The sequence below is a fragment of the Phoxinus phoxinus genome (assembly GCF_949152265.1).
Source record: "Phoxinus phoxinus genome assembly, chromosome: 14".
Lineage (NCBI taxonomy): Eukaryota > Metazoa > Chordata > Actinopteri > Cypriniformes > Leuciscidae > Phoxinus > Phoxinus phoxinus.
The window spans coordinates 29,959,069-29,981,585 of record NC_136889.1 but is presented as its reverse complement, the minus strand read 5'-3'; the positions used below and the strand labels follow the sequence as shown (position 1 = coordinate 29,981,585).

Below are 22,517 nucleotides of genomic sequence, written 5' to 3'. Positions count from 1 at the left end.
GTAGTGACTGGTAGCTTTTCCTGAAAACATTGTGCTCATTTTGGCTTCCAATAGCACTTTTCCACCATTGAGCCAAAGGGTTACTGTTGATGAATCATACCAGTTTCCATAGTGGTGTACGTGACCTGTCGTGGTTTTGCACATTACTAACGCTTTTCTACCAACACTGTTTTCCAGTAAAGAGTACAGCTGGCTAAATGTGTGGAAATGCTGCTGCTACCGAACTCATCATATTCAGAACCGTTCAGCCAGACGGTGGAAAAGCGCTTAAGTATTTTTCATAGCACTGCTGGGACATCCAGCTAAAACCAGCTTCAGATGGTAGTTGGTTTGATATGGTTACTAGATGGTCAAAACCAGTCATTTTATGATCAATCAGATCGGACTGTAAAATGGTCACAATATCATCTTGGCCAAAGTCAGGTCTGGCTTCAAAATAGCTGGTGGAGCGCATAACCTGGCAAACAGGCTCAGCCAGTAAATTGTTTTTAAAAAACCTTCACCACCTTAAGCTGGTTTTTCCACCAAGGAGTGCTAATCTTTATATCTTTTACAATGAACAAACCTGAGAGCTGAGAGTCTCTGAGCGTTTCTTCAAAATGGACTTTTTCGGTTGAACATCAGGTTTCATTTCAGAGCTCCACAAGTTCCCTTTAGACATTACAAATTTGTCATCCGTGTGTGATTCAAACTCATATTCTGGCACTTCCTCCTGACCAACGTTGACCTTCTGTTCCAAGGCATATATCGCTCTTTTGCGTGCTATGGACTCACTGAGTTCATCCAATTGCTTCTTTTTTCTCACCAATTCTGGGTCTTCAACCTGAGGTAAAGATATCTTCTCAGGCCACGCACTGGTCAAATTCCTCTCAGAATTACTTTCAAATGTAGAGCTGCCAGGTGTATTTGAGCCAAAAGCACTGGTCTGTCGACGGTATCCCATTTGCATATCTTGACTCTCACTCTTTAAAAATGGAGCAGTAGTTTCCTTGCTTGAAGAAGCCTTAAAGATTAAGAGACAGAATAAGAGTGAGATATGCAATAGAAAATAAGATACAAAACGAAAGCCAGGATCCCAAGTAAAAACAAACCTGAGCTTGATGATCAGTGTGAGGTTCAGACTGTTTCTTCAAGATGGACTTCACTGGTTTTAGGTCAGGCATCCACATGTTTTCACGATGCACATGTTGATAATCAAAGGTTGTAACTCCACTTTTTCCATCTATCTCTAGCTCTGGTTCAATTTTTTTTGCATTTTGCTCCATAGCAACGATAGCTTTCTTACGTGCAATCATTTCGTTGAGTTCCATTAGCTCTTTCTTTTTTTTCAATAATTCATCATCTACATTATTAGGGCTTTTAGCTCTGTTTTTGTTGCGTGAATCTTTACTACTCCTTTCTTTTTCATAGCGATCGTATCTGTCGGCTGGGCTGTGGCTTCTCTTCTTGGCACTTTGGGTGCCTCTTTCTCTGCTTCTGCTTCTGCTGCGACTGCGTCGGCGCTCTTTGCTACGACTGCGTTTGTGTCTGTATCGACTGTCCCTCCTTTCATGGCTGGAACTTCGGTATGTGTTGTAGCGGCTCCTACTTCGGTCTCGGCTCCGGCTTCTGCTGCGACTATATCTGCGTCTGCCACTTTCTCTGCTTCTGCTCCTGCTCCTGCTTCGACTATACCTACGTCGACTACTTTCCCTGCTTCTGCTCCGCACTCTATCACCTTTAGCTGTGGTCTTCTCTTGTTTAATTTCAATTTTCTTCTTCAGATCTTTTACAGATGACAAAGATGGAGGAGGTGCCTTGTCTTTTCCCTTGTTTGGCTTGCTAAAGATCAAGAAATTGTCAACACACATCGCATTAAAATGTATTAAATGTTACAACAATGTTTAAAATAAATAAATAAAACAACTGTGAAAAGTGGAAGATCTACAATGGAAAACCTTAAATATACATACTATATGAATAAGTAGCAAAATTAATCTTAATAATTATTACAATACACAAGTATTCAAAACGAGTGTGATTTTTTGCAATGACAAGCCTTTGAAAATGTTTTTAAAACATTGTTGGAAAGACTCACTAAGATGTAAACTACATATACATAAGTAATTATCATCATTATGTGAAATATATGTTCTCACATTTGATGTCCGTTCCAACATTTAATTTTAGCAATTTAAAAAAAAAACGAATGAATTATTTTCTGTTAGACATTCTGTATTTTGTATTCAAGAACTAATGAAGATAACACATGACCAAACATTTAACTTCCACCCATCTATTAGCCTACAAAAAGGAGATTTATAGTTTTACGGTCAGACTTACTGTTAATGTCATCACGTTCCAATGACGTCAGAACATCTACACACTAATGGGCTAAACTGACCTACTTACTCATGATTTACTTACACTACATCCATTGATTCACTGCTTTTGTCCTCTGTTTTGACCTCTTCCTTGATATATTCTTTTGGATCCTTCAGCAGTTTGATGGTCATTTTCTTCTGCAGGCAGCCAAGCAAATGCGGTAGAACTCACATTTAGGGATCAACTAAACCACGTAAAATTACTAAACTGATAAACTCTATTGTATAAACTAGGGGTTGCACTGACTAGTTGATTAGTTCTGATACAAGAAGAATGCATAGGGATCTTTGCCAACTAATAGTGGATCTATCACTTGAGTTTAGCTTATTTCATACATGGTGACAGCAAGAGGAACATTCCCCTTTCCTCAAACTTTGTCCAAGTGTTGTTGCATATCATTCATTTGGTATAGTAACCTGTCATGGACAGATATATTCAGAATCAAGCAAAAGATGAAAACCCTGATCATTCATAAAGCACCAAAGAACCAAACATACGAGATGGTCTTTGTTCAGAAAAGACCAAATTCTTGCAAACTACACTGAAGTTAATCAAATGTTACACAGAGGCTAACAGAAACTAAGCAAGAGGGACATGTATTTGTCCACTGATGCTGCACAGTGTATACAGAGCCTAAGTCCCGCCCCTCCGCTTCCGGCTCATGGGACAAAAAATACAAAAAAATACAAAAAATATGTATGGTAGTCAATGGCGAGAGACAACTTATTCCGTCCGAACTGTGCCCTGAATTACACAAATGATGTTTGTCAATTTAAAAGATAATTATGAAAGTCAAGAAAGTCGCAGTTTGTCATAAAACAGAAGAGTAACGCTTAGTTTTATGTGAAAATCACTCAATGAACTACATCTCTCGTCTCGCACTGTACGTCACCGTTGCTCGTGTGTGTGCAGTCTGGTACAAAACACTCAGGCATCACGGCGTAACGTTACAATTATAACGTAAGACTATAGAAAAAGTGACAGACGTTAGCTTCAGTAAAGTTAACTTCATTCATTGAGTGAAAAGGTATGACGTCACATGTGCGCCTTTTGGGTTTGTAGTCTTTGTAATTACATATTTTCACAGTCTTATACCTCAACAGTTTTGCTGTACTCTTAAAAATGTATATTTTAAATTGACAAACATCATATGTGTAATTCAGGGCACAATTCAAACGAGATCAAAATATCTCGTCTCTCGCCATTGACTACCATACAATATTTTTCCGAAATAAGGTCCCATGGTTGTCAACTGGAAGGGGTGGGACTTAGGATCTCTACTGGGATTCATTAGGTATTGACCCACTAACACATTTTTTGGATGACTAGTAAATCGAGTAGTCGTGCAAGCCCTAGTATATAAATCTTACAGCAAAAAACTGATGTACTGCACCTTCTCTTTTACCCCAAAGGCCTCTAATTTTGGAGCCGATGTGAAGACACTTTCCTTCAGCCTTCTGATTCTAACAGCGTGATTTCCCCCTTCAGCTGCTTCATTCTTCAAATAGTATAGTAATTACATCAAAAAGCTGGATTGACAGATCAGTATCCAAAATGTATCCTTTACTTTTCCAGCAAAAGCCAGAACTACAGTAGCAAAATACTGGGCAGGAAAACATTTAGCAGTTACAAAAAGTTATTGAACAAAATTTGACACTGTAGTAACATGGTAAATGGTAATAATGTAATGCAACAGAGGTCGTGATGTTTCATCGGCTGAGAACTTACCGGTACTAACGTAAATTCAACCTTCTCAGACAAAGCGAGTTTGGTGTCCTCCATAACCTCACTTATGTCAAAAAATAGTTGTGGGTCCTGTTGTGTCTTGATGTACCCACCATTATCATCCAGCTTGACAACAAGCCCCTAATAGATGGAAGCACGGCATAAGCAAAAAATAAATCTTGAATTACTTTACAAAGATCATATTTGAAAGATTAGCACTGGCAAAACACAGCACCTGTTCCTCACTGGTTCTGGTTCTTCTGCAAATGCTAAACTGAAGGGATGCACCAAAATTAAAAAAACTAAAATGATCAAAAATGGGATGGGCATTTTTCAAAAATATTGCATTTGAATATTCGGGCTCATAAAAATATTCGTTTATCGAAAAAGACGTTATTTTTTAAGTAATAAAAAAAAAAAAAGTTGTCACCATTTCCTAACAAGCTTACGATTAGGCAATATACACAACAAGCTTACAATATATGCTACAGTTTTCTTTTATTTGAAAACATTAAAGAGTTGGCCTGTGTGTAAACAAAAAAATATACAGCGCGAACGGAAAAAACGGCCAATAAAGCAGAGTAGCAGACTGTGCCAGATATCATACAGAACATACACATACACTCGAGTCCGCATATGATTATCGTGTTTATATTGTTTCACGTTTATGTTGAGAAAAACAATAATATCCACATGCAGGGGCGCCGCCAGCCGTTTATGCTCGAGTGAGAACGCGCTGCGCTGACAGGTACGCGTCAGAGACACAAAGATAACGGCGTTTAAGTTTCTAACAGCACTTTGCGTTTTCTGTTCTTAAACCTCGCCCTCAACGAAACTTAAGGGAAGAATGTCTCAAAATCATTTTGCTATTAGATAAGTTGTCATCTCGGATCACTCGCGCTACAGCTGCGCTTACCTGCAGTCGTGATGCAGTGATGGACAGCTGTCTTTCCTCAGTCGACTGCTGTTTGGATGTCATGCGATTTCTCATTGTGTTGATATTATAACTCAGATTAATTAATTAGATCAAAAGTGCATTTAGTAACATAATTTTCAACTAGTAGCCTCATTCCAAACTTAGCGAGGCAGACGACGACATTATGTGATAAAATATAAACAACTTGTTAAACACACGCCACTCAGAGGATTTAATTATAACTGCGAGTTAGTGTTTGGGATTTATCAGGGATTCACTGCATTTACGGCTTCATAAATTTGATAAAATTCTAATAGTATTTTATTTTTCGAATAATAATTACAGATCGAATATTCAAAAATTCGTGCACATCTTAATTCCAATTTCTCATTGAGTTTGACCTGCCGATACCGATTTCATTTTTTCTAACCACTTTACAGCAAACACAATTTTCAATATTCTTTTACCCAAACTGAATAATAAAAACAAGTTTAAATGGGTAAATTTTCTGTAAATATTGAGTCTTAATTTTCTTTTCTGAGATGGCCTACTCCAGTTCCTGTTAAAACACACTAGACATGCAAATTCTGTGCATTTTGGGCACTTTTTGTGTGAAATCATATTTACTTTATCCATCAAATGTGTGCTTTCACTTAAATTGAGAAAATGGCCGTAATTCACGGGGTACATGTGCGATTCGTGTGCATGTGTGATGCTGATGTTGCGCGATGTTAATCATGCGGCGCCCGAGTGCATTTGACCGGCATAAAATCGCCATATATAAGACTGACCAGCCGGTTCCAATCACCAGCCGATTAATCGGTGCATCTCTAGCCAAAATATTCGCCAAAAATAATAATCATTACTTTCACAGTTCTCATATCAGAAATAGGGATGGGCATTTTGGTAATTTTCTCATTTCGATCATCAACAGGTCTCAAAAACGAGTACTCGAGTAATCGGGTAATCGGGTGGGCGGGGCTTGTGCGGGGGGCGTGGCGTGTCCGTCATTAAAATGTTAGGAAATGTTATGAAAATTAATGTTGACAAATAAAAATATGACATTAAACATGAAAACATGAACGTATGACTAGAAAAAATAACACTATGATGCATCAATGTTTTCGAAAAAGAAACATCTGAAAGGCTAGCTGCTTGAGGTAAAGCTGAAGAGTAAATGATCTCTAGTAAACTGAAGGATGTTCTACGACAACCTATGAGATTAATAATCAGATATCCTAGATACAGAACATAAACGTAACATTACAACTTACATGAACTAAAGGACGCGAATGCACATGTGAACTATTTTTTTTACAGTCAGTGGTTTGTGGAAATGTGGAAATTTTGGATGCGCTATTCCCTTAACAGCACGCTGACACACGAGCAACTAAAGCACGGAGAATTTACAACATTCTATCACAACCCTGTTCTCATTATAATGCTGAATATCTTGTGTATATTGGCGCTGCACATCTCACACTTAATTTTATTTTGCATGATAGAAAGTGATTACAGTCATCACTGCGCGTTTTCAAAGCCATAACTAGAAACAACCATTTCCATCTTGCAATGGAGCTGAGACTGAAGAGTGATTGTACGGTCGGTAAACTGCAGTTTTTTGCTAGCTGGTTATTAAACACGTCTTGTATTTGTGATTAATCAGATATAGACAACATAAAAGTAATTTTGCAACTTTCATCTGCACAAAAGGACGCGAATGCGCACATGAACTTGACCGTGCTAGTCTGATGTGTAACGTGAGCGAGCTTTCTTTAACAGCGCTGAAAAACTAAAGCTCAAAGAATTAAAAAAATTCTATTACAATCGTGTTCTCAGTATAATGTTATGTAATATAGATTGGCGCCACACATCTTGCACTTAACTGTATTTCATGATCAAAGTAATTCCTGTCATCACTGCAGTGCGCATTTTCAAATCCAGTTTCACTTTATTTCGCCAGTCTGGAAGGCGTGCTCTCTAACGGTAACCAATCAGACCTCAGGAACCGGCCCAAATGCCGCAATAACCAATCAGATATAAAAATAAGAATTTTTTTTTAAAAGTCAGGGTGATCATTGTTTTCATGATCGATCGTCGCTGTCACGAACGAGTATCGAGCACTCGATCGCTCTTGCCCATCCCTAATCAGAAACTGACATGGAGAGATGAGTAACGTGCACAAGAAATGATCCAGGTTTCATTGGACGTAGTGTAAATGCTGATGATGGCATTTTCCCTGAAAAACAGCTCATGTTCACATTCTGTCACCTGACGGAGTTTGGGTTCTTTCCCACGGTCGCCTCTGGCTTGCTTAGTTGGGGACTCTTAATATTCAACAGTATTATTGATCTGCCTGTACTGACACTATTGGATGAGAACTGAAATGAGCTGGACGATGACATCACTGACTTCTGCAGAGCTGCTTTTAAATTAATTAATTTAATAATTGATCTTGATAACGGAACTGAATCAACACTGAACAGCTGAACAATGACACTATTTTCTTTTAGAGCTGCTGTACAGACGAAATGAACTGTTTGCATCACTGAATGATTTTCCTGTCATCACTCTGACGAAGGACCTTCGCCTGGACCCGATGACCAGTCTCTTCCTATGGAGGATCCCTTTACCACTCTACAGATAAAGCGTTATGGGGAAATTCGGCTTGCGTACCTACCCTGAAGTGATAAAATAAAATTCTGTATCAAAATTTAAGACAAGTAGTTTGTTTGCAGGGAATTACAAACCTGCGCATATATATTCAAACGCACATAACTATAGAATTAATTATTGATGCGCACGTGAGCGCCATCAGCGTTTCTCACAGGTTTGCGTTTAAAGTCTGTTTAGAGACACTGTTTAGTGTCGTCTTAGCGGCCCCTAATTTAATAACTAATGATCACTTCGACAGAAGTGAATCAATCAAAACTAACTTTAGCTGTAAAATATCTTTATTCAAATGATCTACATTGTTAAAAGCGCTGTATAAATGAAGATGACTTGACTTGACTTTGACTGAAAAGCTGCTCTGAAACAATCTGTATTGGATAAAGGGCGATAGAAATAAAGGTGGCGTGACACTGCTCACTCATATCAAAAAACATTGTAAAAACGCACCGATGTCCACGGAAAACTTCTCAGTTAAGCATATCGTTGTCGTGTAAACGTACCCTGATATGCCTGAGAGATTTAAGCAAACAAAGACTCTGCCATCATTAAAAAAATCCCAGGGTGTTTTTGAGGTTTGAAGTCTCCTATGGACCAATCAACGATGTCCTAATAACCACGATTAGCTACATCAGTCTGTGCATTATAACTCAGATTCCCTGTCTCTGAAAAGTGCTTTGTGTGCAAGTACAGCGCTATATACATATAACTAATTATTATTAACCGTGGTCACACATTGAGACTGGTGTCTTCGTAATAGCCAAGCCATACCAAGCACTCAGTAAGGCGTAGTGCTGGGTATCGATTCAAATTTCAAGAATCGATTCGATTCCGATTCTCAAGATCTTGAATCGATTATCATTATTCGATTCGATTCGATCCGATCTGATCCGGTCTTGTATTTTTTTAAATCAAAAGTTTTAACTGTTCATGAACAATCAAGTGTTTGTATTAAATAACATTCACAAACATACATTAATGTTGTAAAAATGTATTGTTCACTCAATGTATTGATGTTAGATAAGGCATTAATGTTAATGAATGGTGTCTTAATGTAGTGTTACCAACTAAACAGGAGATAAAACGTGTTTTTATTTGACTTAATTGACTGACCTTTTATTTAATCCAAAACTGCGTTCATATTTAAAAGGCCTTTTAAACTAGATACAACGAACCGCACACGATACCACTTTAGGGGCCGTTCACATATCGCGTTTTATGCGCGTGCAAATTCAGTGAGAAGCACTTCAATGCATCTCAACAGGTCATGTGACAAAAACAAGCCTGTTACGGCCTTTCCGTAACAACATGGAAAGCTCGGCCGAACAGCTGATCATCGCTGTACAGGACGGCTTTTTATTTCTCATCTCAATTAATATATCTAGTAGTAAAGCTAATGCAAGGGCTAGAAATCAATTAATTATTTGATGATACTTCCTCGTCATCATGGAGAGCGCAGTTTGCACGAGTTTGCACCGCTTTCTCCTCTCAACAAGCGCGTGCTTTCCCTTTGCGTCTGCCGTTGCTATGCAACCATGAACAGAGGCGCGCCTGGAAAACGAATTTGCACGCGCAAAAAACGCGCTGTGAACGGCTCTTTCCTCCTTTCTTGTCAACAAGTGGATTCAGAGAAACCGCATTAGCAGCGCCGCCGGTCGCCGTGTCTCAGTATGTTTATGTGGAAAATGTAGGCCTGTTATTAAATCGATCCTCTGAGTTACGGATCGATCTTTAGAAATTAATATGAAAATCGATTTAGAATTGGTGAATCGATTTTTTCAACACAGCACTAGTAAGGCGGGCATCTATTGTTGCAGCCTTGAGTACTTTTTTTACAGAGCCCCGTAAATGATATGCGAGGGGGAAAAAAATTATATCGTGGACATGGATTAAAAATTGGTTCCCACGACTTACTAATATGTCAGCGTGTTTTACTAATTCTCGTTTGGTAAATCATGCTAATAATATAATAATTTGTGCAATTGCTTTACTAAACCGTGGTTACGTTGTAATAATTTGTTCCCTTGTTTTAATGAAATCAAAAATGAGGGAACAAATTAGTTCAACAAGGCCACGATTTAACTAAAACAAGTGAACGAATTAATGAATCATGGGAATGAATTCTCAATTCATGGCCACCATATATATATATATATGTCCTCATGTAATGTGCGAGGCTCTGTACTTTGTTGTTGGTCCATCTTCTATGTTTTTTTTCCGTTCATGAAGCAACAGCCCGGGCCAGCGTTGCCACCTTGTGGACATACCAATTAGCACAAAAAAAGTAAACGTACATGTGCAAGCTGTTCAAAAATGCAGTGGTTCTTAACCAGGGGGCATCAGCAAACTTACAGGAGGTCAGCAGAAATATATGATCTAATATTGGGAAGCCTTTGATTCATGTTAGACAATGTGGGGCTTTCAAGTCAAAAAGGTTGAGAACCACTGCTATAATAGCTTAAAAAATAATTATATCTTTCGTAGAACTGATAGTTACTCCAAGCAAAGCTTAGTCAAAAAAAGTTATGTTGATATTAATTTTGGTGCATTCCCTACACTCATGTTTGCTATCAATCAATAGGCACACTGAAGAAGGCACGCGCCGAAAACGCGTTTGTGCAAATAAAAAAGACTATTTATGCATAGTGCGGCCTCTCTCCTGTTCTAAATATTCCAATTATTCAGGCCAGCACTCTTTAAGTTTACTTTAATCACTGAGTGAAGCACGCTCCTATTCCCATTTGCTATCAATCAATGACATTTCTTTGCCTATAACTATAATGTCCTATTATTATGACCAATGGTGCAACAGTGCTACTTTCACCTTTGACAGCTAGATGCATCATGCTAACCTAATACTTGGCTCACACTACAGGAGTTTTGAAATCCTAACCGATTTTGAAATCTGGTTGCAGCACACACTTAAAGGGGGGGTAAAATACTTAGTTTCAGTCAATCTCATGTTAATCTTGAGTACCTATAGAGTAATAGTGCGTCCTTCATATCTCCAAAAAGTCTTTAGTTTCATCATATTTATAAAATAAAAATACAGCTTTCCGATTCTAACCGGAAAAAGCCGAGGTCCTTGATTCTGGGCGTGGGCGGAGCTATAGAGTCAAGCGGGAGCGCCCGACAAAGGTTTGCTTATTATCGATCGTGGTGCGGTAGGCCATATTACTATATATATATAGTATTTGGTTTGCAAATCCAGCGTCGACCTGGGCCATGTTAATAAAACATTCGTCACTGAAATGACCGGAACACAAAACCGCACTTGCCACACTCCTTTGCTGTCCCAGAAATACAAACTGCATCCACTGTTCCAGTAACACTGGGTTCTTTGGGAAGCTGAACAAGGTAAACTTTCCCTCACATCCCAAAACACACTTTTTTGGAGACATTCTTGACATCAACCATTCCTATTTAGCGCTGCTGATGATGATTTCCGGTAGTAGCGCGTCGATGCATAGATATTATATAGAGATATATGATGTCTATGCGTCGATGAGCGCGGTCTTTCTCTCCTCTGGTCGACGTGTGCGTGAACGCGCTTTTCCGAGAGCAATGCTCATATAAGGAGTTCCACTCTGGTCTACGTCATTAGATCTACGATAGAAAAAAACCAGCCGAAACGTGTTGCAATCCGGAAGTATGATTTTCAGCACAGAAATTCTCTGTTATTCGTTCAAAATAACTTTTCAAACTTTGGCCATTATTAGCATGAGAATCCATCTCTTTAACACTGTAAACAACTCTGAATACATGAAACACCATTGTACCCCCCCTTTAAGGAGAATCTTTGCAGATTTTCTTACCTCAAATCAGCTCATACTACAAGATTTGAAAATCGCGGTGCATCACACACTACAAAATGTTACTAAGATTATCGTGCCAGAGGAAGCGCCTCGCGTGATCTACGCAGCAGATCGGAAGCGGGAAAGCGGATGTAAAAAAAATGGATACTGTAACACGAAAACTTGCTGTATCAATAATGATCGTTTGTTGTGAGAAAAAACAAAAGTGGAAGAATAAACGAGTGTGGATGAGAAAATGGTTGGGGAGACGGGCTCAACATGGATTGTCAGTTCTTCAGCGAGAAATGCAGGTAAGAAATGTCTGTCACTTCCGTCTCGTCGTAGACTTGTTTCCTATTGGCTATTGTGACAATACTGACGTAATCACAATCTTGCTCATCCCGATAAATATCAAACATGTTTGATATGATCGGGGCGAGCCCGATTTGTGTGAGAGCAGATCGGGAGGGGCAAGATTCGATCTGTGAACGCCTCACATTACCAGATAATCTGTGCCGAACATCGCAACTGATCGAGGTCCTCGACAAGATTTTTTCTCCGATTCTCAGGAGGGGGAAATCGGGCATAAATCGGCCTAAAACTCCTGTAGTGTGAGCCAGGCATAAGACCAAATATGGTGCGCATCAACTCTTGTGCCTACTTCAAAACTACCACCTAAATATTGTATAGACTCAACATCTTACGTGAACGGGGCAAATCACCATGAAGACAACAGAAAAACACTCACTATCTTCCGTTGCTCTTCAGAGTCTGTCTGGAAAGTTTCTGGCTGGATCTCTACATTGATAGCCCACTCCTCCTTGGTTAAGCTGTTGGTGGAAATGTTGAACTGCACCTTGTCACCGATCATCATGGTGGCCTTTGTGATCACGTCACCTGATCTAAAAGATAACCGTTTCTCGGTGCCCCCCACTGTGGTGACCAGAAGACCCAAAGCAGGCTCTTGCTTGTCCATCTGCTAAAAAGAAAGAAAATAAATAATTGACCCTAAAAAAAACCTAAAAGATGACATTAAAACACTTCCACGCTGGCCTGGTTCTATAAATAATTATGATCCATGCAACCAGCAGAGCACAAGGGGACTTTCCAAAAAACCCTCTTATGTATTCAAACCTACTAGGGTAACAAACTGCATGTCTTTTTTTTTTCATGCATTTCTGGAAGCCAAAAAAATAAAATTAAGCTCTACAGCTTATAGTATGGTAAATATTTTTTCTTTGTGTATTCAATCAATACCACTACTTTTACATTATTATAAGCTTGATTATTCTGTTAACTTTGCATTACGTAAAGAGATTACAGCTTTGTAGCACGCATCCTAAATCGCAATGTGCTTTGTTACTTCTGATATGAAACAAAGTCTCTGCTTATGATGGGGAGTCAACTCTAAACACAGAAACAACTGTCACATGCTGTACATTTATCCCAAATTTAGCTTACTTTAGAAATAGATAGCAGCCATAGTACATTTATTTTGTAATACATACCTCCGTGTCAGCTTTGTAGTTTAATTGATACTGTATGTATATGTATATATATATATATATATATATATATATATATATATATATATATATATACCGTATATATATATATCAGGGCTCAACGCTAAGGCTTTTTTTTTGGCCCGTGGTTCAAATTTTTAATTGCCCTGCCAAAATGTTGACTGGCAGAAGTTTACGTAAATCTCCAATCAGATGTTCTCAAACAACAACTAGATCTATGTGTGAATGTGTGGCTACAGTACAAATTTCTACCTAACATTACAAATAGAAACACAAATCTATCCCCTATTCATGCAGCTTTAGAGATTTAACGTTTAAAATGTGATTAAATAACATTACAGTCTTACGTTATTCCTCATCTAATTCATACTCCAGAACAAGTTTAAACATATTAAGATACTTCTTCAGTTTCTTGTGTTCAGGTTGTGGGATTGTGAAAAGCCTACCTCCTTTTCTTGGGTTGGGCTTTTCTTTGGGGTGATTTTGGCAATCGTCCCCTCGTATTTCTCACTGCTTACATCGAAGGAGCCTGACTCTTTAGAAGCCGCCTCCATGGTCACAGGCTTCCACTGCAGATAGAGATGTGAATGTGATTTAGAAGAAAGTGAAAATTTAATGAATACAAAAATGTAGTCCTTTTGTTAGTCTAAACTACCTTGTCTTCATTGCCTTTTGCTGGTTGATTAAAGGTCACAGAGCCCTCAGGCAGCTTTTTGAGTCGGGTGGCCTTCTTGGTGTCATTCACCTTCAACACACATCATTTGTATGTTATGAAGCTTCGAATACAATCAATCCGCAACAAAGCCAAAGATTCAGAGTTGTATTGGTGAAAAAAAGAGCCTAATAATTTTACTCACAGTCAAAACAGTGAGCTCCACTTCATCCATGACATTCAACTCATCATCTGATAAATGGTCACCAGCAGAAGCCGTCAGGTTATCATGTTTCTCTGTCAGGATGGTCAGGGTTCCTTCACTCTTGTTCATGATCACACCCTGTGATAAAATAATTATAATAAATATATTATGTTTTCAGAAGAAAAGTAGTGCTTGTCTGTGCAAAATTCAGGTTAAGGTGTTCTAGGTGTTAACCAGGCTGACACCAAAGTCTCTTTAATACTGCGGGTTATAGATATGACTTGGGTCTCTCTCTCCTTCAAAGTAAACATACTTATATTACATACTTATATATTATATCACATTTTGCCCATTCTCTGCTAGGCTAAAATGGTAAGCCTGACCATTTAGAAAAGTAAATCACACACACGTCCTCAGGCGCATGATTTAGGACCATTCATGTCTAGCACAAAGGTGCAGGATGATACTCGTCCTGTTGGACAAAAGGTTTGGAATATACAGTATATAGGCCTTTAAATTCCTTTATAGTATACGCTTTTTTCCAATGCATTTATTTATTCAATCATACAGTGAAATGGCGCAAAGTTGAATTTTCAGCATCATTACTCCAGTCTTCAGAGTCATATGATCCTTCAGAAATCATTCTAATATGCTGATAGTAAGTCAAGCTTGTGTGGCCGTTCTTAGCCTGCGGTCACACGAACCAGTTACGGAAAAGCGGAGGAGAATGAATAAATGGATGTTTTTAATCATTATCAATGTAAAAAAAAAATGACTGCTTAATTTTGTGGAAAGTTATAAATTTTTCCAGGATTCTTTGTGATTAGAAAGTAACAGTATTTATTCTGCTATGTTCCGGTGAGAAGACGAACATGAAGAAGCTAAGCACTACATCTACTTATAATATAAACATCCTTTATTAAGGGTATCACGATTCTCCAAATCCTCGATTCGATTACATTTTTGATTCTAAGATCACGGTTCGATTCGATTCTCACATTTATTTTTTCCAAAGCACAGGTTGCTATGCCATGCATTTTTAGACTAGACTTTTATGCAATATAATATCTGACTTTTTTTCGCAATGTACCACACTACATTGTCAAATTTGAAACATTTATTAACAACTTGATGTAACAATAACTTATATCTTCAGTCAATTGGTTTCTCTTTTGTAACTGCAGTCTTCTTCACAGAAGAAGACATTCTAGTTCACAACAAAACAAACAGTTGTTGGTTTAACAGATAAATCTATGTTTTTGTGGTGCCTGTAGAGATGCCCTCAACCTCAATTTACCTCAACAAGGCAACATAATGAACAACACTCATCTCATTCGTGGAGGTGGAAAAACAAGTTCTTTGTGAAATTGCAAGATTTATTGTATTCAAATTAAAATGCAAACCTAAGAATATGCGTGAGAGTTGGCTGTTTTTGTCAATTTTAAGTTTCAATTTAAAAAATTTGCGATTTAGTACATGGTTAAATTTTACCACTTGCTTGAGCAACTTAATATTTAATCTATATAGAAGTAATGCATTGAATAATACGTTGTTTAAATTGTGTTTAAACGTGAATACGTCTATTAAAGAGTGTATGTGTACAAAGAGAATCGCAATGCTGACAAAACTTTTTGACTTTTGGACTAAGAGCTCTAACGGCCGCTGTTCAGTGCCGCTGCGTGAACAAATAAACCGCAGCAGACGTGACTAAATATGAGTGCATGTTTTAATTCTTTATTTTAATAAGTTACCGATTGATTATTTTGCACTCCTGACATTAATTAATAAATGAATGTCAATGCAAACGGATAAACAGTGGTCAAAAATATCGAAGCTGGAGTCTTATATCTTTCTGATACACCGTTTGTCAAATCAAGTTAGAGTGTGATGATTTAACGTGAATATAAACAATAATAATCTGGGGCCGCCGGCTAGTAGAACATTTTTACCAATCTTACAGATACAATGCATATTTATTTCAATATTGACTTTTCTGAATAAAATAAAAGGAATGAGCCGTTACAAGCGTACGACGAGCATATACTTCAACAGTTCTAAACTTTCAAAGACTAACCAAGAAAAGAGGTCGGTGGATGATGGGATACTTACAGTCTCCCTGAATTCTTTGGTGAGCTGAAAAGTGTCTGGTATTTTTGGTTTGATGTTTGTGGCTCTTTGTTCCTTGGTAATAACATTTGTCAGCAACTGGAACTCCACACGATCATACAGTAGCAGAGTTACATCGGTGTCCTCTTTGCCGAAGGGCAGTTTAATGGGATCCGTAGAGATAATGGTCCTGATGCAGCCAGGATTAGCCTCCTTGACATTGCCCTGATTAAATACATAAAGAAAGAGATTTTTAATGCTTCACTAAGAACAACTCTATACAACAGGACATTGTTACTGAAGGGGGTGGATTCGAATCCACTGCTGCTTCAATGTATATGTAATGAGTGATTATAATCAAGGTACTAATCAATACGTTTCCTTCTAAATATCAAATGAGTTGAATGACTTCTCTGGAGATTTTACTTTGTTATAGAAGTTACCAGTGTGATTCCTGAAATGTTCTTTTCATGTATTCTTTAATGTCTGTATTTGATATCTGATGCAGTAACAGTGCTTGCTTATTTAGCACGGCTTCCAGAAATTAAATAGGGACTTATTTTGTGTTTGAGAAAGGTCTTCAATTTGTTAAAACATTTAGGGGTCATTGAAGCCAATAGTTTAAGGGACCATTTCTTTGTTAAAGCCTTACTTTCCAGTTAGACTAAAGTGTAGCTTGTAATGGAAATTTTACATTTAGATGTGTTATTTTACTTTTAGATGGGTACAACTTTTAGTAACTTTGAAGATGTATTGTTTACTCATGGGAATTTAGAGGAATATAATCATATAAGCAAAAAGCACATTATTAAAGATATATAACCAAGCTTTTAGAGATGTATAAGTTAGGACAAACTTGCAGGAACGAAATGTTCTCTGGGTCATGTGAAATGTGGCAATATGTGTGTGCGCAGTTTCGATCAGCAGCTAAAAACAGGAAACTTTTGCTGACATGACAGTGTTCTGTCTAGATAGAAATAATGTTGGACATGAGATCATGAGCTAAGACGTCTGGGTTTAAGGTAACAAAGGATTTTTTTACACAGGATGTGTTAGGGTATATAACCTTGGCGAAAGGGACTAGCCTTTGCCTTCTCATGTCAGATGCTCTCTGCGTGAGAATGCCATGGGCCTTCTCATATCAGACGCTGTCTGTGTGGGAACGTCTTATTTCATGCATGAAATAAAATACTTTGTTTAATCTTTTGAGAATCGACTTTGTCTCCTTCATTCAGGTTTTAATATTGATAATTTCCATGACAAGCTCTCCTTGAGAGAAAGAATGCATTATCTTGATGTTTTGAGAGGACTTTCCTGTTTATAGTTAGAGCCTGGCCAAATCCAACCTTGGAAAAGCTGTGTGTCGGTGTGTGTCCCTAACTTCAGGGTCCGAGTGTCAGCTGCATAATCGCTAGAGATATACTTCAGTCTATCTGTATTTGTGTGGAAAATTACTATGTTTATCTTTTCTTAGCCAATCAGAAACTGCAACCTGAAGCAAGGACGTAGCTTAGACCTTGGTAGGGTATAACTGATGTGATCTTTGTAACTATAAACGGGGCGGCCAACGAACTCCTGTGTGAGTCGTGAAGCTGACTTCTGCTGATGAAACTGCAGTAAAACTATCTTCAGTAAAACTTATCTTCAATTTATTATAATTCTGACTCCGGGTCTTCTTTCAAACATCTGGTACTTGGGTCCTAAACTGTTAAAGTAGTGGTTCTCAAAGTGTGGGGCGGGTGCACAGGTACCGCTGAAGATCAGCAGCAGAACAGAAAACACATTAAAACAGCGCTTAAGTGCGTGAATTGTGGTTGGTTGGCGTTTCGCCTTTATAAGGTGGAACTTTAATTTCACAGAAACTTTCTTCTTCAGACCGTTGACTTTGCATCGACAAAGAAGTTCCTCGCTAAAGAAAAGCACCTCTTCGGTGGACGACATCACAAGTTGCCATTGTGAACGCGCCACTCCACTGCTGTTCCGGTGAGAAGACAAACATGAAGAAGCTGAGCTCGTGAGACGCGGTCAAAAGCTCACGGCAGCCACTGATTATACTGTTCATCCAAAGCATCACTGAAATATTTAAATTTTTTGTTTATTTAAATTAAAAGTTATGTTCTGACCTATCATTCCCTCTTAATGTAATATTTTAAAATTTTTATTTGGTAGTCAGAGGTGAGGTGGGGCTTGGGGGGCACCAGATTTTTTGAAAGGTTTAAAGGGGATGTGACCAAAAACGTTTGAGAACCACTGCATTAAAGCATAATCTCCACCACAGACTCATCAATGTGCTACATTACATACAGTACAACAATTAAGTAGAGAAAGAGCTTTTTTAAAATCCATACAGGACTGATTTAATTAATGTCCCAAGCCTGACTTCTGATTACTGTGCCCCTGCCCAATTAGAAAGGTAGGGGTGATCAGATTTGCAAGTGAAGCCAACCACCACAGTTTGTGATGTTTAGGTGCAGGTAACATGAAACTGATGATATAAAAATAATAAAACAGCATAGAGCAAAAAGGTTAGTGGCTAGTTTTCCAGAGCTGACTATCTGAAGCTTACAGACCATGCCTCGGAATCACAAATGTGTTTCAGTGATTAAATTGTTATGCTATTTAAAGGGTTTGAGCATAGAGGTGTGCCGGTTTCAGAATTGGTGATGACGGTTATGATGTGAGTCAAATGTGACGGTTCGTAACATAACCGTCGGGGGTTTTTTTAAATCCTTAAAAAAAAAAAAAAAGCAATGAACATGCTTTGTTTTAAATAAATCACACACACTAAACAAATCCTTTTAAAAATTTAGGCTGCTTAAATTATATAAGAGCTGCATAAAAATGAATGAGTAGGCCTAAATTACAAATGATAAAATCTACATACCTTTATCAAAGAAAAAAAAAGTCGAACAACGATTGTTGTGATAATACCTTAATTAAACTAACTAAATACAGGAAACAAAAAAAGTGCAATGACATTTTAAATTCCTAATCTTTTTCGACTTCAAAGTTCCGTGACAGGAACACCAACATGTTCACTTTACTCGGTTTTAGTGACGATCTGACAGGGGTATGTTACCCGCAGTGCTAAACACTCGCTCTGATGCTGTGCTTGTAGCACAAATACACATGTATTTACGTGCCAATTTTGCTAAGAGCGGATAGCGTGTGTCTCCCCACCATGCTTGTGGATTAGCCGTAGAGTCAATTGGTTCTTCTTGGAGATAGCGGGTTAACTCCGTGTCAGCGCGCGCTCTGATCGGTAAAGGGGCAGATATTTCAGACCTCCGTTTATTAGGGAGATCTCCAAGATTTCTCAAAGCCGCACCCGTCTAGAAAGGATGTAGCAAAGATATTTAATGCTAATGCATGAGGCATAGGCATAGTTTCATTCATTTACGATGAGATGCGCTCTAGTTCACAATGCAATGCAAGTGAACGCGGCGCGCCGGCGCCTCAATGTCACGGTTATTATATTGTCTGCTATATTATTAAATACATGCAATTGGTTGATGAAACATTTATTAAAATTAAGGTACAATTTGTACAAAACGAAATTCGCTTTAAGGAAAGGCTTACAAAGCAAAACTTATATGAAGTGGTAAAAATAATTTCTGACGATTTACAAAACAAAACTTCATTAAGTGGTAAAAACCATGTCTCCCGATGTATTGCACATATTATGATCCTATCTAAAAACATTTTTTTTTTTTTTTTTTTTTTTATGTTTGTAAAAAATATTTTAATAACACGGTTTTGGCGGTTATAGAGTTCTAATGACGGTGTTTAACTATAACCGTCGGTCTCACGGTTATATACTAACCGTCACACCCCTGAGCACTCAAAAATTACATTTCTGTCATCAATTACTCACCCATGTCATTTAAAACCTAGTGAGACTTTTGTTGATCTACGAAACACAAAAGAAGATATTTTTCATGAAATCTGAGTGATTTCTGTCACTCCACTGAAAGCGAATAACAAATTTGTCTTCAGACAAATTGGATTAAACTGCTCAATGGATATGGATTTATCTTCCAATCTCTTTTGGCGTTTTGGGTGAATAGACTTTCAATGGAGGGACAAACTATATATGAAGATGAAACTATCGTAATTTGCGTTTCGAAGATGGAGTCTTAATTTGGACCAATTTGAGGATGAGTAAATGATGAAAGATTTTTGGGTGAACTATGACTTTAAGTATGGTGTATGTCGTCATGGACAGATGTAACAATATGATAAATTAAACTACATTTAAACTAGTGACATTTCTAAAACTATAACAACCCAAGTGTGCATGTGACAATCTTGTGTACACGTGACTACCTGGCCTTGATGGACCTCCAGTGCATGTTAAAGGAATTAAAACCTTCAGACATTCTCAATCCTTTTCTTATCTAACTCACCAAGGCCAGCAGCAGTCACCCACGCACAAGCGGGAAAAAACTTGTTAATTTATAGGTAATATGGAAATAATTATGTTAATACATGGTTAAAAAAGATTGTATATGAGGTGATGATAGTTGATATGAGTAATGTTGTCCCCATTTTGAAAAGTGGGTAGAAGCAGCTCAGTGTTCTCACTCACACTTTCTGCTTATCACTCAAGGCCGACACACACACACACACACACACACACACACACACACAACTCTATCTCCTCCTCCCTTGAAACGCTCTCTTATTTCTATTCTCTGTACACAAGTGGATTAATATCAAATAGTGAGATTAAAACCCCATATCAAATAGCTTGACAAGCAGTTTTTCTTTCCTACCTTAACTGAAAGTTGAGGAGGGACATACTCACTCTAGAGAGCATCAGAAAAAAAAAACTTACATTTTATAGATCTGCCTGTACTGGCGATGTCAACTTACAAATTCCCATAATCGATGGTTGTTCAAATTAACAATCAATGAATCATTAACTTCTTAAATCTTAATAATAATCATTTGTTACATTTATATAGCGCTTTTTCTGGGTACTCAAAGCACTTTACATAGAAGGGGGGAATCTCCTCAACCACCACCAATATGCAGCATCACCTGGATGATGCGACGGCAGCCATATTGCACCAGAACGCCCACCACACACCAGCTTACTGGTGGAGAGGAGACAGAGATGAAGCCAATCAGTGTATGGGGATGATTAGGAGGCAAATTTGGCCAGGACCCCGGGGTTACACCCCTATTCTTTTTCGAAGGACACCCTGGGATTTTTAATGACCACAGAGAGTCAGGACCTCGGTTTAACGTCTCATACGAAGGACGGTGCTCTTTGACAGTACAGTGTCCCCGTCACTACACTGGGGCGTTAGGACTAGTGATGCGCGGGTCGGCTTTTTTTCCAACCCGCGGGTCCGCATTTATGAAATTATTTGGCCCGCCCCGCACCACTGTATCTATTTTTACAACCCGCCCCCGCACTCGCGACCATTAAATAGACATGCGTTGTAATGGAAATGAAAACAGCCTTTATTACAGCCTGAAAGTGCAGCGTTATCGCCATGTTAACTGACAACAACAGACGATTATGAATATGAATGAAATGAACCATAAATCAGGTCATGTGATAAACATTTTAAACATTTACAAAGCACTTCACGTAGCCGAAACTGCTGTTGTCTCCTGCTGCAACTATTTCTGAGAACCGGTCCCAAACATTAGATTTAGCAGCCTGACCTTCTTTTCTTTTAATGATGTAAATTCCCGACCTCAATATCTCCCTCACCTCGTCTTCCATCTCCACTTTTATTTCGTGACGCCTGGGCACATCACGCAATATACGTTGCTGCGATCTTCATATTGTAACCTTATCAAATAACCTAATAGAATATGAAAATATATATTCCCAAATATTTAATATAGGCTGACATTTTTTAATTTTGTTTTTAATGACCCGCCCCGCAAATAAAGCGACAATTTCTTTACCCGCCCCAACCCGACCGCGGGGTCCGTGGGTTATGAGACGACCCGCGCATCACTAGTTAGGACCCACACAGACCCCCGTGTGCTGGCCTCACGAACACCTCTTCCAGCAGCAACCTGGTTTTCTCAGGAGGTCTCCCATATTTCATCAACAACACAAACTCAGGAGCTAACTAGGTTAGTTAACTTACAAATAGCTCACTCGCTCCCAGCTAACGTGACCTTCTCCACCACTTAAGTTGAAACGATTGTCATTTGACAATGCATCTAGTCAATTTGTTAAATATTTTTTTGTTTGAGAACTTAAAGTCCGCGTAAACCGGAAGTTGCAAACGACTTTTCTCAAGTGTTGTGACGCATTTCCGAGTGAAACGGAATATTGAAGAGAGGGCAGGGTTTTACTTCAGCGCTCCTCCTCTCCATCTCTCGCCCACAGCAGAGTAACGGTTTGAGGGAGTGGTTAAGCGATTAACCAATCCAAGCCGTCAAGCCTACGTCATCAGAAAAAGAACCATTCCAGACCGGAAGTAACTTTTCAGACTTTGATTAAAGATAACTTCGGCAAAAAAATGTTTTACGTGTATTAACTTGCACGGATTAATTGTTCACCACAAGACTAGTAATATCCGCTAAC

The 22,517-nt window shown here is 38.4% G+C and overlaps 1 protein-coding gene across 2 annotated transcripts in view; it reads right to left on the bottom strand.

Annotated features, from left to right (window-relative positions):
• LOC307010180 (uncharacterized protein) overlaps nt 1–22,517 on the bottom strand; it is a 42,017-nt gene that overhangs the window by 6,827 nt on the left and 12,673 nt on the right. The window contains exons 7-16 of one of the 2 annotated variants that reach the window (XM_079634631.1): nt 15,962–16,183; nt 13,853–13,990; nt 13,651–13,740; nt 13,442–13,564; nt 12,218–12,448; nt 4,093–4,230; nt 3,758–3,862; nt 2,407–2,501; nt 1,092–1,821; nt 566–1,003 (exon numbers count right to left, since the gene is read on the bottom strand). In XM_079634631.1, the coding sequence (XP_079490757.1) occupies nt 566–1,003; nt 1,092–1,821; nt 2,407–2,501; nt 3,758–3,862; nt 4,093–4,230; nt 12,218–12,448; nt 13,442–13,564; nt 13,651–13,740; nt 13,853–13,990; nt 15,962–16,183 (2,310 nt within the window). The remainder of the gene's footprint in view (nt 1–565; nt 1,004–1,091; nt 1,822–2,406; nt 2,502–3,757; nt 3,863–4,092; nt 4,231–12,217; nt 12,449–13,441; nt 13,565–13,650; nt 13,741–13,852; nt 13,991–15,961; nt 16,184–22,517) is intronic. The other variant, XM_079634632.1, reaches the window with a different exon arrangement.